We start from the raw sequence: 18,919 nt of genomic DNA on the forward strand, positions 1-18,919 counted from the left end.
ACATTTATAGTTGCCCGTGCAACTGTAATTTGCCCCCCCCTTGCACAAATGCATTATGATGCAGTCTTTAATTACATGATCAGATAAATACTTCATCCTAAGTGATCTACTGTGCCTCAAAAACTGTATTTTAAGCATCGAAGAACACTCAGGAATCAACTTAGCATAAAAGGCAATTTACATCTTATAATTACTATAGTGTTTCTAAACATTAACCAAAATTTAACTCTTATATTTTCAGTCTGTTAATTTGAATTGTGTTATGATTCTGATTCATTATGGCTGCGAAATACAAAACAATTTTACTCAAAAGGTAACATCTTAAATGCCAAATTCCTTTGGTTTTTTACAGTGGCCATGAGATCACGCAGTGACACTGTGGAAAGGAGGCTCAGATACCACTGTGATGGCTAGCCTTATAAAAACCTAACTCAATATCTGGTGCCTAATCTGAGATTCCATGAAGGAGCCTGGTCTTCAGAGGTTGAGGCTCACCATTTTCTGAAATTCGGCCCCTATATGTTGTCTCAAGTTAGGCACTCAAAATCACTGTCACTTCTGACAAGTCTTGACCTAGGTCAGTCCCTATGGTGCTCTCCCAGAGCATCTTGTCTTCTCGTCCACACAGGCTATTTTTTAGACTAACTGACAATTTCTGAGTTAACTCTGAGTCTACATTGGTGTAAATTAACTCCACAGTTATATTATTATAAATGAGAGCAGAATTTGGCCCTGTTTTCTTTGGAGACAAATGTCTCATTCTGTGCTGGCACTAAACAAAAGTAATCACTATATAAATTAGAGATCAATTTTAACCTTAAATGTTTTTTTTTTCCAGTCCTGAATTAGAATATGGGGAAGATGACCCTTTAAACTATTCTCCTGACCTGAAGAAGAGCTTTGTGTAAACTTAAAAACCTGTCTCTTTCACCAACAGAAGTTGATCCAATAAGGCATGTTACCTCACCCACCTCCTCTCTCTAATCTCCTGTATGTTTTATAGTTTAGTGAGAGATACCAGTTTTGCATGTGTGTTATGAGTGAGATTTACATTATGCAAAAAAAAAAATAATAATAATCAAAAAATCATGGGGCTTGCATGTGACTTCAAGACTCCAGCCATTTTTAAAAGCTCCTCCATTTTTACTAAGGTTTACATTACATAAACTAACATGATAACAATCCAGTATGCCACCAGGAAGTACAAAACAAATTATCACCTTTAAAAAAGGACTTCAAAAAGGGATGTGCTTTAAATAGCGTTACAGTGAGCTATTCACCACACATACAAGCCAACCCGTGCACCCCCACCCATGTTCCAAAAGGAATCTTCTGAGTAGGCAGCAGCTTTAAAGCAAGCCAGAGAGAGCTGGCTAATGTTACATTTGCAGTTTCATTATTAAGCATGCAGTGACTGCATGGGATACCACAACCCCATAAGTACACCCTCTTCCTGCCCCCCCAAGAGAGAAGTTACCTTGTGCTGCACAATCTTCATACGCAAATTAGGACTGATTCTTGTATTACAGGCACTTAAGAAAATAGCAGCAACACAAACACAACAGAACAGGCACAGAAAGAAACAAGTATTTGGGACATACCATAACAGCAGTAACTGCTGGGGGAGTCAAGATCATTTTCTTCCTTCCTACACTCCCCACCAAGTCTTTGTCCCCTCCCATCCCCACCACCACACACACAAAACCCTTTGCTTTCGAACAAACTGTATTTCAGGGTACTGTAACACTTATACAAGCTATTCCAATTCTTTCTGGAATTAAAATATGTGCTCTCAACTGCAGTTCACAGTACTTGGTATCATCCAGCCAGTTCAGGAGATTGAGCAGGTTCCAGAAAGACAAGCAGGCAAGCCCAAGTAATCTTTCAGTTTATTTCTTCATAGAAATTTTAGGGCATTTTAATGATTTTACACACTTTAGGCTCAAAGTGTGAGTGGGTTTTTTGTTTTTGTTTTGTTTTTTTGGTTATTTTAGTTTTTAAATGTAAACCAGTGAGCTTCACCCACCTCATGCATATTTTTCCAGAGCTGATCTGATTCTTAACCAATTTTTTCTTGCTAAAACTATTAATATCAATGCCATTTCTATTTTTTCCTACATATGGTACACCATGCTAAGTATCTCTTCAATGCATATCTACCCCGAGTTCAAATTGAGACCAAATTCTGTGACAACTAGCTCCATCAAGACAAAAGTTCACTTGCCATCATCAGTCTTTCTATTTTTTTAATCTACAATAATTCGAAATTAGGCCAAACTGCAAAATTTGGAGCTGGGTTTGGTTATCCTACTCCTTTTTCCCCACCCTGCAAAAATGCCCTAAGAAGTTCATCTCAGATCTGTTTAGGAACTCAAAACAAATTCCCTCTTGATTTCTAAGTCTTAGGGCAGTTTATATATGGGTCATACCCATGTGACTGCCAGGCTCAAAGGAGGACCAGGAACAATCAATAATTAAACCAGCGTCAAGAAGCAAAAGTCCTTGCGCTGTCCATTTTAGTTTTTCATTTACCACAGTACCAACATTATTTCTTTCACGTTTCTGCTCTGGTCTTCCTGCTTGCTATGAATTTTGAGTTCTTCCATATTTAAAAAAGTGAAATGATCACAATCTAAGGTGATTCAGGGTTTGTTTTTTAAATGGAAGAGTGGTCAAAAATTGGCCCGATAATAGGCATAAGAATCATGAAAGCCAAGACCTGATGATTGGTCATTACTTTTCCTTTATTAGTTTAAAACCAAACCTCCAGTGTGGCCTTGATTTCTGTTAGTATCTCTGTTTATTTCATTTTGTTAAAAACTGAACAAAACGATTCTTAAGAGATTATAATTTAGCTATTTTTAAATTGAAGGCTCTGGGAAAGAGCCAAAAAGATATACAGGAGAGATTAGGGAGAACCAACATACAGGTATAGGAAACACTGCATTTTATATATACATACATATAATATATACACATATAGAAATAAACATGTTGTAAACTAGAAATAGCTAAAGGGATTTAAAATAAAGGCTTGTAAATAATTCAAGGACTAGGTCAAATGATGAGTTAGTACCTTAGCAACATTTGGCAAGAATAAAAATCCTTGACTGTCACAAATGAAGAGTCTGGGAGTAGCATCCTAATCCATTTGCAATGGACAATTTTAGGACTGGAATCCTTTGTTCCCAGGTCAGGATTGGCAGAGTCATAGTGAGGAGACACCAGTGTCAGGTCTAGCCTGTTTCTTAACTTGTCTATTAGACCCTAACTTACAGGTATTATGTTCACTTCCTTTTTAAAAAAAGTGAATAATTCACTTGTAATCTAATTTATATTATCAATTAACTCAGAAATCCCCTGGGTTCTTCATTTTTACTGTGACAAAGTGAATTTGCAGGCTGACCACCAGTGACTACAGGCTGAAATCATTTAATGCATAACTCACAAGTACTTCCTAATTATGGTTAGGACAAACTGGGCCAGTGTACAACACAATGAGGGGAAGAGGCAGTTAGTTTTTCACCATTTCATATTAAGTTTTATGTATTTAAGGTTCAAATGAGTAATGATCTTTTTTTTCTATAAATTGCTCAGAGAAGGGGGTGCACAGATTGGATCAAAGATTGACAGGGCTTTGTGCCGCTCTTTCACCCAACCTAATATATAATACAAAAGGCTTCACTGATTATAAAGCTATATTGAGTGCAGGTCACATGGGTCTGCATTCACTCAGGATCCCAGTAGGGTACTGTGTAGCACTCCCAAAGTAAAGCAAGGGAGGAAAGGAGGAGGTGTTTTTGGCTATTAAGTTTAACATCCCTGCTCAGCATAAAAATATGTATACTTCTGTTTTTGTAGACTCCTTTAGGATGCTAACAAAAATCAAACCTCAGGGGTTTTTTTGTTTTGTTTTGTTTTTTTTTTTACTGATTAGTCATGGTCACTCACTTATCTGGCCATTATTATTATTACTATTATTAGTTATTTACATTACCACAGCATCTATAGGCCTCAACCAGGATTAGGACCATTGTGCAATCATTGACATATGACTCTTTGTGTCACCAATTATCTGAGCATATATTTGCGGAACCAAATAGGATGTCTCAAAAACAAACCACATTCCAAACACTGCACAAGAAAACGCCAGTTAATTTCTTCCTTCCCAAGCGTTCAGAAAAATCTCTGTACAAGTCATTCCAACTCTTTGACAAACATCTTTTCCATAGGATCATTGTGGACCGTCACCCATTTTTAAAAATCTAGTAGTTTTTCAGGACTTGAAGAGGCTGATTGTTCTAGAAATATCACTACATGTAGCCTTTAACTCAAAGTAATCCATTTTGAGAAACATCAGGTCTTTGAATTTCATTTTCATCAGGTTGCCTCCCCCCTCTCCAATTTTTAGGCAATGTGCACACCATCTTCACATCTACCTCCCCGCCTGCCCCCATGCGCCCAATCCTTTTCAATTTTAGTTTACTCTTTCACTCCAAAGCCTAGCTTTTTCTCACCCTACCCATCTTCGGCCTAATTTTTCCCATGTATCTCTCATGCAGCTTTAGAGCTGATTCACATATTTTTTTTTGGCTTTTTCTAGACGGACTCTTTTACAATAGTGCTTTGCAGTGCTGAAAGCATGTGCGCCAGCCTACTTCTTTAATCCCTTTCACTTTGCACCACTTCCAGGCAATAAGCGCCAGTCCCATAGCCTGGAAAGAACAGAGGTACAGGACAGTCACTAAAGCAGCAAGTCTGCCACTACACAGCATTTAAAGACATTTCATTCTAGATGAAAGAAGGAAATATTTAGTCAGCCATCTCGTGTTACACCAATGCTCAAACTGCAATCTGGAAGACCCAGATTCAAAAATCAGTCTCTGGATCTCCAGCTCAGCTGAAGGCCGAGTACAATATAAAGAAGATGCAATTAGTCTCTAGGGAAAGGCTTCTGCAGATTGTCATTGGCTATGCAGAAGTCAGCACGCTCACTGTCGTGGATAAAAATAACATACTGAAATGGCAGCTGTTCAGGAAAGGAAATGGGGATAGGATTCAAGGGTAGAAAAAATGAAACAGCCACAAATAAAAATATTCTCTATCATGTTTTACAAAATCTCATCAGGATTTTAACACTGAATTTAATAGTGAATCAATGCTATTTTCAAAATGCTTCTCGAGGATCCACCCCCCCCCCCAAAAACAACAAAAACAGAAAACATTGCCTTGTTTGTACGCTTATTATTGCGAGCAATCCAAGAACAACTGTTATATTTATTAATCTTGGGTTTCTTTATGAATAAGTGTAAGACTTGATCTGTAAGTAGTCGGAGAGAGAATAGATTTCGTTTAGTTTTACTGATTGTTATGCTGTAGACTTCAAAACCAAAACTACCACTATTCTGTACAATATTATCAATATTACAATCCCAATATTAAGTCAGGCCATCACTTAAACATTCAGGGGTTTTCGTCAAAGCCTTAAGAGACAATGGTCCCAACACTATGATTCCCAATCCCTAAACATCTTTCCCCCTCAGTTCTGAATTGGTCTGAAGACTTTAAAAGGCTCACTTGGTGTATTTTAATATTTTTCCTTATTTCTGGAGTGCATTGTGCTATGAAAGGAAGAAGTAACCTGACTTAGAATACTGACACTTAAGTCCTTATTAAATTTTATCAAAAAGAGTCAGAAGTTAGCAACAAGACCTATTAGATCACCTGTCCCAATTCCCTGCCAATCCCAGATTGTTTCCTACAGTATGTTTTCTACTGCTCTGTCCAGTCTATTTTTAAAGTCTCAAGCAATGGAACTTCCATCACTTCACATAGACGGACAATCCAAATTAGTTGAAAAACACTGCCCATGAAAAGTAACCCATATAAAACAAACTGCGTAACTATTTTTATGGATCAACTTATGTAACTGCAGGTATTAAAATAGGACAGCAAGACTAAAATGACAACCACAACTCATCATATTTTAAGATTCTTACCTTCTGCTGATTCTTTTAAACATAGTCAAGCTAATTCTTTTTTAAAAGGCACACTCCTTAAAATCCTACAGCAAATAAACCACTGCACAAGCCTGCTAAGCTATAATAGTAGAGAACAGGGATTTATGTACCACAAGTTTCATGTAAGTAACTTAAAAACGTAGCCTAGGAAATACTACTTTAAAATGGAGTACTTATGGCAAGAAATTTAAAATGGAAGCATTGTCAAGGTAAGTATATTTTTAGGGCTATTAACCATAAAACATCAAAAAAGAATATTATAGTTTAGAGTAATGTGTCAATATAGGTCAAGCACCTCACGAAAATATAGTAGAAAATTTCCCAGAACAATAGCTGATTGATGTTGCTGTGTTCTGATTACGCAACAATACACGGCGCTTTAGACCAAATATAGATGATTGTGCACTGGGGATTAACAAATCAAGCTCAAACAAGAATTAGTATGCATCAGAAATATACACTATTCTTTGCTGACATTTATTCCACTCTTTGGAACACTTTTCACTTTAAAGTAAAGAACCATTTGAAAACCAAAGGACTTTTTCAGAGCAGTTAAACCAATCACAGTACTGTACAAAACTACCCTTAATTACTGAACATGACAATATAGCAACCTTACTTTGTTAGAAAACTAAATTTCCCTTAAAAGGCTCGTTTGGTCTGCAGCCACATCACTGTGAGCGTGTCAGATTTAATCAGCTAAAAAATTGGATTGGGCCCGCCTAATAGCTGGATGAAAGGCCTCCAAGCGTATTCCAGGTACTCAATTTAAGTGGGACACTTGACTTAATACTGAACTAAGGCTCCATTATGATGCTACGGTATACACAGCGTACTGCGCTCTGATGGCATGTGGGGGTAAAAAACAAAAACAAAAAACAAAGCCTTTACAACTTGCTGTTATTAAAGAGTAGCAAACCTCAAGGGTTGTCCTGGAGTCTCCAGGAATTGAAGATTAATCTTTAATTGAAGATTTTGTCATGTAATGAAACCTCCAGGAATACATCCAACCAAAACTGGCAACCCTATTAAAGAGCCAATGGCACTGGTACCCTTCTCCCCACAGGGAAACTTTTTTGTTTTCATTTTTAAACTCAGTGGGAGTTTTGCCTACTTAGAACTCCATTGTAGTTTCAGTTGGAAAGTTATTTCCTGCACTAAATTGTCATGCAGCTGCATTTCACCCCAGATCTGGATGCATGAACTTTTAGTATACATCTGTTAAGTACTTTGGGATTGTACTAGAGGAGAAGTACTATTAAAAAGCAAATCACTTTCATTAATAACACAAACCTTGGTGTTAGGGGAAATTTATTTTTAAAGACTACCATAAATCTGTTTTAGTGGCCTCAGGTCAACAACAAAAATGAGCATAAACCTTGAAGTGGATAAATAAGAGTAGTCAGACAACTGTAACCCTGAGACTGAAATTGTAAGATTAGTGTTTAGCACTGACCTGCAATAAACTAAACTTCAGGGTTTTATAGCATGTGCTGCTTTTATTAAGCAATATATTAATGTGTATTAAAAGCATTTTCAGAAGACAGTTGTTTCTTTAGTCAAAATTTTCAGAACACTTTCATGGGGAGCTTAAAACTCATTTCTTTTTAAATCTTTCACTGGCAAAATATACCACTCCTATATATTTAAGGATTTCTCATTCCGAAGGGACAGCACAAGCCTGTTCAATCTTTACTCTGGAGAAAGTACTGCATCAGGAGAACCTTGTAATTCAAAAGGGAAACGGACATAATTACACAAGTGTGTGGCATAATCAAGGGAAAGACTACTTGAGACAAAGTTGTGATGAAACAGCTTAGTACTCATATTAGACACTGGGTTAGTTAAATAAGTACCGAAGACATATTTTTGCAGAGACAGAAGACAGCATATGTGGCTGAAGAGGGAAAACACTGTCAAGTAGGTAGGTATGTTTTACCTATCTGAATGAGATTCCAGAAACTAGGAATTTAATTTTTACATGCTGCATGTTTAAAAAAAATTCAACAATTCAAGCCACTTATTACAAAAAAGAATGCCTTGTGCTTCCATTTCATAGCGTCCTTGATCAAGACATTAGACACACACCGGTGTTCATGTGCATTGATACCTTCGTCTCTTGATGGAGCAGGAAAATGAGGCCTAGATGAGTTGACCAGCATGCAATATTCAAATGATACCTTAGTTGTTCAAACAAAACACAAATTTTGTATCCTGCCCAAGCACATCATCCTAATTATTTACTGCAGGAAACAGTCGCCTTCTAAATTTACCTTTCAGTGAATCATTTTCAGCTCTCATGATGTCAATCAGCGAGTTCTCTAGTGAATGCATGTCAAAAGTTCTTGCGCGATCCTGCAAGTAAACACAAACAAAGCCAGTTTAGACAACAAAATGCTATCCAAGGCTACCTCAAATATGCAGAAGCTTCTACTCCAGCCTAGGTTATTAGATCAGAATTAAACATATACAATGAAATTATATTTAAAGTAAAACTACAGGACTCTTGGGCTTTTACTGAGTAACAGTAAATTCATATCAGAAGCTTCAGTTTTGCATTAGTAACACCACGAACAAAGTATCTGAAAACAAATGAAACTACAGTTTTACTCCTTAGAAAGCCTCATTGCAATAAGTAGTTTTTAAAACAATTAAAATGAGATATCCTGTATTAAAGCTCACTGCAAAGCAATCTCTCTTTAAAAAAAAAGACAATATGTTTATCGTATTGACATTGAGCATTTATTTTGCCAGCCACAGAAATTCAGTCAGAACTGATACTGTTAAGAGGCCAAGAAAATTTGGGTTGCTTTATGTTTGTTTTAAGAAAGAAAAGTAACATAAAATAGGAGTGTTCAGGTATATTTTAGAGTTGGCTGGAAAATGGAAAAACAAATGACACACAAGTTTGCTTTCCTTTTTCATCAATTTAGTTTCCACTGAAGTTTTCAAGCCAGCTGAAGTCTGGAGGCTGAACTACTCCAAAACTTTATTTGCCTAGTTTAATACTCTGCACCCTCAAATAAATCCTGTTTGAAGTAATGAAACAAATTGCAATTTAAGGCTCCAGTTCAGGAAAGCATCCTTGTTAAGGAAAGCACTTACCAGTTTAAACTATGCCATTACAATACAATGTATGTTAATCCAATGCTATACAGTTATCAGTCATTTTGGTGTCTGCACAATTAAAACGGAAGTTCACGGAATTTCATTTACTGCAAATATTGGTGCCAAACAGCCTAGTTTTTTGGTAAAAAGTTAACATTTTGTACTTTAAAATTTCACTCTTTAGACCCAAAACGTTGCAATTTTAAACAAACACTTAAAAACAAAGCACTAGACAAACTTTAGACACAAAAGGTGACTTGTATACATTACCATCACATCATCTGGATCCATTTGAAGTAAATTTACCAAGGATTTCTCCTTAGTGTCACCCTTTAGCATATTTCATAGGTCACCCTTTCTTGACTAAAACAGCCAATGCTCAACTGAAGAGAAAATCAAAGTTCACATATGTCTATCAAAGCCACCTATCTGGTTATCCAAGTTAAAAGTAATGTATTGCATTAATGTAGTAGTAGGTTTACAAACCAACACCAAACACTTTGGCCAAGCGTTGTGGTTCTCAGTTACTTGACTTTAGTGTCTATATTTAACTTTCATGTTTCAATAATACAGTCTTGCAAAATTACAAGTGTTCACTAGTCCAGGCACAACATATTTTGCCCCATGATGAAATAATTTAGTCATCCACCCAAAATAGTTTCCCCACACTACCCCCTCCCAGGGAAACAGGCAAGTAGAATTTTGTTAAACTATTATTAACAGACATTGCATTTAATTTCTGTGTTCAAAAAGGAGACCACCTCTAATCCCAGGTGTTCTGTTTTGTTCATTTTCCAAGAGAGATTCACCTTGAAACCAAGACCAAGTGTGGAAAGTTTCTGCCCATAAGAAAACAAGGAAAGTTACAAGCAACTGTAGATAGGAGATTAGAGTGAACTTGTATACAACTATATCAATTATTACCCACCAATGTGGGGTTTAGTTTCTCTCTACATCTAGATGTGAAGCTAAACTTTTGCAAGGTAAGTAGAGCCAGATTTGCTCAGTATTTGGATGAGAAGTTAAAAAACCCTGCATAAAATGGTGCTGTATATTCAATAACTGATACTTTCATTTGCTTCAGTATTGAAATACTGCTGCCATTCTGGCTGGGCACTGTATTGCTGAAGAGTCAATCTTTAAATGAGAAACTGGTCATGGCCATTTGTGGTCATTAAATACTCCGTGGTATTTTAAGAGTAGAAGTGGTTGGCTCTGGTGTCCTAGCCTAATTCCTATTTAGTAAGTCACATTCCTACCAAAAACAAAATAGTAATTTTAACTGAGAATTTATTTTTCACTTCCCCTTTAAAAAAAAACCCAAAAAACCCACAACCTTGTGCGTTCCTGCCACAGAATGGTTCAAGTACCCCTCTCCAGAGAGAGCTCGTTACAGTAGCATGTAGACGATCCTTAGAGAAAGTCTGGCAGAAGGGTGAAGGTAGCTGTACTCCGGTCACTGACAGGGCAGAAACATTTACCATACTAATATGGCCAAAATTCAACTTGCTGTGTTTCTGCCTCATCTTTTCAGTGTTTATTTCTCACTAACCTGTATGACAAAAGAGCATACATATCTACCAAAAAATACTAGTTTAGGAACATTTGGTTCCTTATACCTTTTTTCCTCCAGCTTCACATTTGTTTCTTCTCCTACTTGTTTCTTTCTTCACTGGGTCTTTTAGTTTCTTGATCTGATATTTTTGTCCATGGTTCCTATCAATTTCAAAGTCTAGTTATAATTCTAATAACTCCAAGCCCTAGTCTGTACTACTAATTTATGTTGGTAGAACTACATCACTCAAAGGTGTAGAAAATCCACACCCGTGACTGACAGAGTTATACTGACCTAACTCCTGGTGTAGACAGCACCGTGTCATCAGGAGGGCTTCTCCCAGCTCTTCTCCCTCTTGGTGATATCGAGTACCTATGCCAACAGGAAAAGCTTTCCCATCGACATAGATAGCGTCTTCACTAAGCACTACAGCAGTGCAGCTGCACTGGTGCAGCTGTGCCACTGCAGCACTGTAAGTGTAGATAAGCCTTAAATTTCAATGAAATCAATTTGAATAGTTTACATAGGTAAAAAAGTGTTCCTTATCTTAATTGACTTTAATGGGAATAGGTATAATCCATGCAAGTCAGAAATGAATAAAGACAGACATTATCCCTAAATTTTCAGTATCTGTATTGCTTCCATTCAGGACTGTTTATTTTATTTTATTTTATTGGGGGGGGGGGATGGTTTTTAATGATATTGTAGCACTTTCCAATCTCTCAACATTTCTCACTACGTATTTCTTTCTGTTCTGTACCTTATTTTGTGCTTTGAATCTCTTGTTAGCAATAGATCTAGAACTCAGCCTCACCAATATTGAAGCAGCTGGAAACTCCAACTTGTATGCATCTGCCACTGCTCCTATCTCACAACAGGGGGAGCATGGAATTTCAGAAGCTTGCAGACCCTTCAGCTGCCACGCTGTCAGTGACATCTCAGTTATCTGGCAAACATTTAATGGGAAGAATACTGCCAGGCAGCCTCTGTATGTTATTTTGTATGCAATGCTGCCAACAAACTGTAGGGTTGGCCCCAAAATAACTTCTCTCCCCTAAATTTTTAGTGTTGTGCTGAGATTAAGTTATATTAATGAATGTCACAGAGAGGGATTAGCATTCATCAGTTGGATGTGAGGTGGAGGGGGCAGTGTTTGGCATTCCGAATAGAGGCAGTATTTAAACATATATAAGGGAGAAGAAAGGTGGAATAAACTGGAAATTCCCTCAAAGGGACAACTAGATTTTTTAATGGAAATTTTCCCTGAGCCCGCTCACTTTCTACTTGTTCCATTTTTAATTACATGCCCCATTTATTCTCCCCCTTTATGATGCATGAATTTCTAATGAGGATACCCATGTCTTATAAGCTCAGTTTCCCAAGGTTCTTCACCTACAGTTCTAAACCATGCTCATCTTGATTACCAAATAAAGTTATGTGGCTGTGTTCCCACTGGTAGCCACCATTAATGGATCATTCACAATGGAAGGGTGCAGACCATTCTAAAACATTCAGAGCCTCATCCTCTCCACCCTCTCGTGGTTCCAGACATACCAAGATGATGGAAGACTCCGGGTGATACAAAATGCTGAATACCAAGAGGCCCCTATCTGCCACATTCAGTCATATGTCTTGATGAGGTTTCTGAACAATTCTAGAGCATTCTCAATATACAACTGATAAGCAAGTTTTTTCTCAGGCCTGAGGGAATGCCTAATGGCCTAGTCAGCTTGAGGCGCTGAGTTGCCTCAGCCTCAATCCTGGGAAAACACAAGTCTTGGTACTGGGACATCTGAAAAAAGTTGCTCCTCAGGGTCCCTGCCTATTGAGGGCATTTGTTAAAAGGCCACAAACCAAGTTAAAATGCATCTCAGCATCATGTCCCTTCCACAAAGCACCACTTATTAGTGAAAGAGTAGAAGCTAGACCAACAGTCTATTCTAGTTATCCTAATCTTTCTAAGTTGTTCAGTTACTATGGTGGCAAGCCTAGTACACACTTTATTTCATGACATCTGATGCTATTTTCCAATTACAGAATTTCAGCAGACTATGTCCCTATTTATACCATGACACACTCACAACAGCAACCCATGTTTCCTGAGTGCTATTTAACTGCAATTCCCTTTCAGCACGGCTTCTCAATCACCTGTAAGACATTCAAAACGCAGCATGTCATTCACCAGTTTGCATAATTATGAGCATTTTGTCCACCCTGTATTATGTACTATTTACACTGGGTAGGATAGACTAGCCTAGAAATACCCCTAGCACTTTGAACTCAGATGGCAGCAACAATGCATAAAACCAGAAAAGCAGATCTATCCCTGAAGTGGATAGAGCAAATGTTTTATTTACTTACTTACTTTTTGGAACTTCTGGATAATCCCAGTACTTTGTTTAGTCAATCAATTCTAGATGGTGCCTATTCTGAAAAGAACAGATACCACAGGGCTCCCAGATTCCTGAACACAGACCTAAATCTGCACTGACTACCCTGAAACCTCATCAATTTCAGTGAGCTTGCAGTGTTTAAATCAGCAAATTTGGTTCACTGTGCAGAGAGGTCCATTAACAAATTGAAAGGCTAAGTATCATAATAGTACAATGGCCTGAAGAGAGACAAGCACCATGAACACATTTTTCTTTTTAGTAGAATTTCTCTATTCAGGTAAGATATTTGATCCTGAATTATTTAAAAAGAAAAGAAACTGCACCAGTTTTGCTCAGTGCAGTGTTCTAAAAGTTTACATGGTGGTCAGCAAACAAAGAAGTACTTTATCTGAAAATGATAAAAATTAACATTTGAGACTAGCACTGGTGGCCATCTTGCCAGAGACCTGTGACTACACATTTAATACTGCTTCAACATTACTGCTGAAACATGTAAATATTAAGCTCTGATTTTTAACTCAGTAACCAAATATGGGGAAAAGTTGGTCTTTGCGAAGCATATGAATTTTCACTATGCTGTACCCAGCAAAAATGAGTGCAGTCCCTCTTTCAAGCATTCAGTGGGGAGGGGGATTCATCCCACAGCGTGGTGTTTTCTAAATGGCCCAATTCACTGAGTGACAGTGGCCCCAACGGAGTCATACCAGTGATCTGTGTGTAATAAATATATGAATGAGAAAGAAGGGATATAGGGATAATGATCACCCAAAAGAAAGTAAAATGTCTATATAGGTATAACAAAATAAGTTTTCTGGTGGCTGATATTACTTACCTAAGTTGATCAGAAGAAGAACTTTGCACTTCAGGAGTTTGTATTAGGGTATCTGACCTTTTGCTTTGTAAGAGGGCTCAAAGGGCAAGCACATTTACCTTTGGCAAAAAAGGACTTTGAGAAACAAGATCCTGATGAGAATCAAATTATAGCTCCAATACAAGAGGCTGCTTTTAAGATATTAACAACATTTACATGCTGTAAGAAATGGTGGAATTTATATAAAAACAGCATTGCTTAGAAGACTAACTATATAAAGGTAATATTTAGCAGCCCACACCCAATTAATATAGAGCTGATATTCTACACCAGTGAACTTTATGCAAAGGTCTGGCCAAATCACTCTAAAAAGGAAATGGAATTGCTTGTCTGTTTCCTTCATGCTGCCTAGAAATAATTTCAAAATACATACAATAGCCATGATAATATGATCTAGTGGCGAAGGACTGAGAGATGAACTCCCGGATTCTAGTCTCAACTCTGCCACTGACTCATGTGAATTTGCACAAGTCACTTAACCTCTGTGCCCCGTGTTCTCCCCACATCGATCTGTAAAGAATATTTTAAATACTTTGGGATCTGTGGTCGACAGGTGCTATGTAAGGACAACATTTAAAATGGAGATGCTTATAAGTAGGAAACCACACAATTCAGATTCCATAAGATCCATCTTCTTCCCTACTTCAAGTCCAAAGGGACCCATTCCAGAATAAAAACACTTAGGATAAATTATGTATTATACATACTATGATACTATATGCACTGGAAGTTGAACATGAAAACTTGATGGCATGGAAGAGAATGTTCAGCATGGACCTGAACCAAAACCTTAGATTTAAATTCTCCTGAGCTTCACAGACAGTTGATCTGGATTCAACCACTGAAGTACAGGCCTAACTACATTTAATCTGTACCCATGCCTTCAGTATCGCCTGACCAATTAAGACTCCAGAAACTGAGAGTTTCTATTCAATGTTTCCCAAGATGAGGCAATCGCAACCATAGTCTGCCAATGCTATGAAAGCCAAACAGTATAAAATCAAAGCCTGCCTGGGTGTGACAATTTGCTTGTAGCAAAGGCTGTGCCTAATATTACAAAATGTGAATTCTTTGAAGAGTCAGGCATCTATAATGATGCAAAATAAACTGTTGATTTTAGCAATTTATTGAAGATGATTAAGCAGTATTTATGGGGCAAGCATAATTGCATATATCATACTTTAAAACTGGAGGTTTCAGAGTAGCAGCCGTGTTAGTCTGTATTCGCAAGAAGAAAAGAAGTACTTGTGGCACCTTAGAGACTAACATTTATTTGAGCATAAGCTTTCGTGAGCTACAGCTCATCTGATGAAATGAGCTGTAGCTCACGAAAGCTTATGCTCAAATAAATTTGTCAGTCTCTAAGGTGCCACAAGTACTCCTTTTTTTAAAATTGGAGACTATCAATTCTATTCAATATATATTGTTTAGTTCTTTGGAGAACTTTCCTTTGCAGAATTGCTGCATACTATAGTTGTAGAAAGATCACCTCTAATTCCTAGTCACTGTATGTGCTTTGGATATTTGAAGCTTTCTGAACACTTGTCCTAGTTCCCGCAATTTAAAAAACTGGTGTCATAGCTATAAAGTAAATATTTACTATTATAAACCAAATCCTGTTTATTTCTTTATGTTTGCCTTTATAGTTTCTAGTAACTCTATATCCAGGAGTCCCTAACACTTAGTCAAGTGTCTTGGTAGCCTTAGGCACTGGACATGAATTCCACATTTTTATTTCATTCTGAAGTAGAATGATGAAGCTTAACTCAGCGGCTATATACACCCCACCCAACCCTCCCCATAAGTGGTGTCTTCCAACTCCCAATCCAGTAACCGCTGAATTAACAAGGCACTGAATAAACAGGTTTTTCCTGAACGGATGTTGCTGTATGCTGCCCTAGTCATTTTTTATAGCTTCACCAGGAAGAGTAAAATGAAAGCTGGAAAACTCAAGTGAATCAAAAGTGCTCACTCCCACAAAAGCTCTTATGCTCTGTCAAACTGAAAGTTTTAAATATTAAGAAGAGTTACTGTCCTGTCTATACATTTCAAATAACATGCCTGAGCCCACTTCTGCTGTACATAAACCTCTTTATACATCTACTACTGTACGCTACTCGATGTTCTCTGCTCTATGCTGCCCTGTTGTGTATGCAATTCATTTTCAAAGCAAAATGAATAATAAGATTCCTTCTTTTAATCTTAGGAAACATAATTCAAATAGCTTCTTAACAAAGGCCCACTTTTTAAAAAATCCCTGAGGTCAGAAATATGCAGGAGGGCTGAAGCCTAACTACAAACGTCAGTAGTAAGTTTATAAAACAAGAACAGTGTTAACTTCCACAGTACTTAAATTGTGTATGTCATACCACATTAGAGTGCTTTTAATTCCACAGACCAATAGCTAAATCAGTAGGGGGATGGCATACAAAACACTAGTTACTATGCAGTGGATATAGTTATAGAAAATGGGTGAGCAGGTATTTAAAAAACCCAAATATATGTATTTTAATCTAAAATAACAGGTTGCCTCATCATTTTACACAGCCAGCTCTCAGTCTCTCAAGAGGCTCCTTCAGAACAATAAGAAAATATAAATCAAAATCCTGAAGTGAGCAAAGAAAAGACCATTAGCAAGATTCCCTTATGATGAAAGGTTGGCAAATGCATGTAACGGAGAATATTTTTAGTTCTAAAATGCTTTATGAATGGGATTGTTTTAATACACTAATCAATATAGTCAGGATTTTTGTGTACAAACAGATCATTACAGAAGGGAGTTTTAATTTTACACTACAGTAGTTATGTGTTTTCACAAACATTCCACATCTACCTTGGGGAAGAGAAAGCCCCCTTAGCACAGAACCTCCATAAACGGGGATGGGGTTAAATGTCTGGAGGCCTCTCTCCGAGGAGGAAAAAAAAAACATTTTGAGCAAGTGAATTCAGTGAGCTGCCCACAAATGTAAAATTCTATGAAACTGGCAATTTGAATTTTTATTTTCATGTTCTAGTCTAAGAAGCTTTGCAGAAATTTGTCTGAATACTTTTTACAGAAAGCTGAGCACTATTGCTCAGCTTGTTAGTGCCTTCAAGGATTGATTCTACAAACATCCTCACACGTTTGAAGATGAGAGTTTGAAACCTGGAAATGCCTATCAAAGCAAGATTTATATATTGCATAACAAGAAGGGTGTTCCAGTCTTTTTAAAAGTGCAAGTATGTAGCAAGAGGAAAGTCTATACAATCTGGAAGACAATGCTGCAGTGCAGTTCAATTACTGACAATTCACCATCCCATGGAGCTACTACACTTTCAGTGTCGCAGGGAGGAAAATGGGGAGCAATTGTTTTTTTTAAAATTCCTCGTTACAAGGTAGGTCCACCCGCTCATTTGATAAGATGTCTATGGAAGGCTACTATAACTAAGAACCTACCATTTCCTTTTTCAAGAGCACAGTTTATTTTTTTGAAAACTAGCAACTTTTCAAATGAGAGGTCAAAGAAGGATGACAACTTGTGGCTTTGCTCTTTCGAAACAGATCTTTTGTAAGAGTGTAATTCTGAAAAGCTAAAAAAATAAGGAATTAGTTAATTTTTTAAACAGATTTAACTGCTTTAATTGAGAGGAAGCTTTGTATGGCTGTAAAAGCACAAGATGAGAAGTAAAAAAATGTAGGTTTTGTTTACTGCTCTGCCAGCTGATTTTGGGCAAGTCACTCCACCTTCTGTGCCTTAGATTCCCCAACTGTAAGAAGAGGACCTTGTCTACTCCCCAGTCATGCTCTGAGACCCTCAAACAGTACTATAGAATTACTAAGCATCACAAACACCAGACCAATTTGTACATGGCCACCACAATACTGAATGAGCTACCTTCGCTGGTATAAAAATACCAAGCAAATCAACACCGAAAATGATCCCTACTTTTATCTACAAAAATTAGGGATTTTTGTCTCATGGCAAATCACTAGGAGTCATGAAGCAGAAACAATTAAAATCAACATTTGTTCATGTAAGTTATTTACACAGACATATGCAACACTTGTCAAAAAAAATGAGAATTTAGATATGGCTGCTATAGGATCTCTGCCACAAGATATGCTCCAATATGTACTTTTGTATTTCACTAAGCTTTTGAGTAAAGATACCTTTCCTAATAAATAAATAAATAAATAAAACAACCCCACATTCTTCCATACTCTTGCATTCTAAATAAACTAATTCTCATAATATGAGGGCAACACTCATGAACAGATTTAAATAAGAAAATAAATGTTAAATGAAAGGGGGAACCAGGAACAGGCAGTTAATCAAATACCCCCATTCTGTTTCAGCAACAAAGGTAGCTTTTGGATGCTAAATATGGATCTAAGAAGATTCCGGTAATGAAAGTCTCAGACAAAACATGATTGCCTCCACAAGGACACTTCATATATGTGCAACTACATACACGTATTCCATCATAAGCAAAAATCCTCATGACTGATTTGCTTCAAGAATACAATCTGAACCCTACCTCCAGCAGAACAAAAACCTATGGACACATTTTATATAATTTCCCCCTCCCCCCAGTGTTCTCAGAACTGAAGTCACTTTTTAAAATGATCACAAAGGTATTAAGGATTTCACACCACAAAAGTTATAAAAAACAGTTACCCAAAATGGTCTGGAAAATCATCAACATCTTTTCTGGATCTGCATTCTGGAGTCCTGTTTTGCTGCCCTGCCCTGTCCTTTTCTTGTTCATCAGGGAACATAAGTGATAGTAACAGACTGGAAAGCATTTCACTCCAACACTTTCCTTTTCCTGGCATGAAGAAGTGTCAGACATGGTCTTGACATGTATACCTTCGTCTTACTGTTTATGTAAACAGACACCAGTATGCTATGTAGAAATTATATTTAGCCATGATAAAAATGACACATTTTGAGATTTAGAACATAATACAAAAGCCACACTCAGGAATCAC

General features: G+C 37.2%; 1 protein-coding gene across 5 annotated transcripts in view; it reads right to left on the reverse strand.

Moving 5' to 3' along the window:
* CPEB4 (cytoplasmic polyadenylation element binding protein 4) overlaps positions 1-18,919 on the reverse strand; it is a 61,415-nt gene that overhangs the window by 34,447 nt on the left and 8,049 nt on the right. For 3 of the 5 annotated variants that reach the window (XM_048861208.2, XM_048861207.2, XM_048861206.2), the window contains exon 2: positions 8,294-8,375. In XM_048861208.2, the coding sequence (XP_048717165.1) occupies positions 8,294-8,375 (82 nt within the window). Of the gene's footprint in view, positions 1-8,293; positions 8,376-18,605; positions 18,707-18,919 lie in introns of those variants that run through there. The other 2 variants (XM_048861209.2, XM_048861210.2) reach the window with 2 other exon arrangements.

Source organism: Caretta caretta, chromosome 8 (assembly GCF_965140235.1).
Source record: "Caretta caretta isolate rCarCar2 chromosome 8, rCarCar1.hap1, whole genome shotgun sequence".
Classification (NCBI taxonomy): domain Eukaryota; kingdom Metazoa; phylum Chordata; order Testudines; family Cheloniidae; genus Caretta; species Caretta caretta.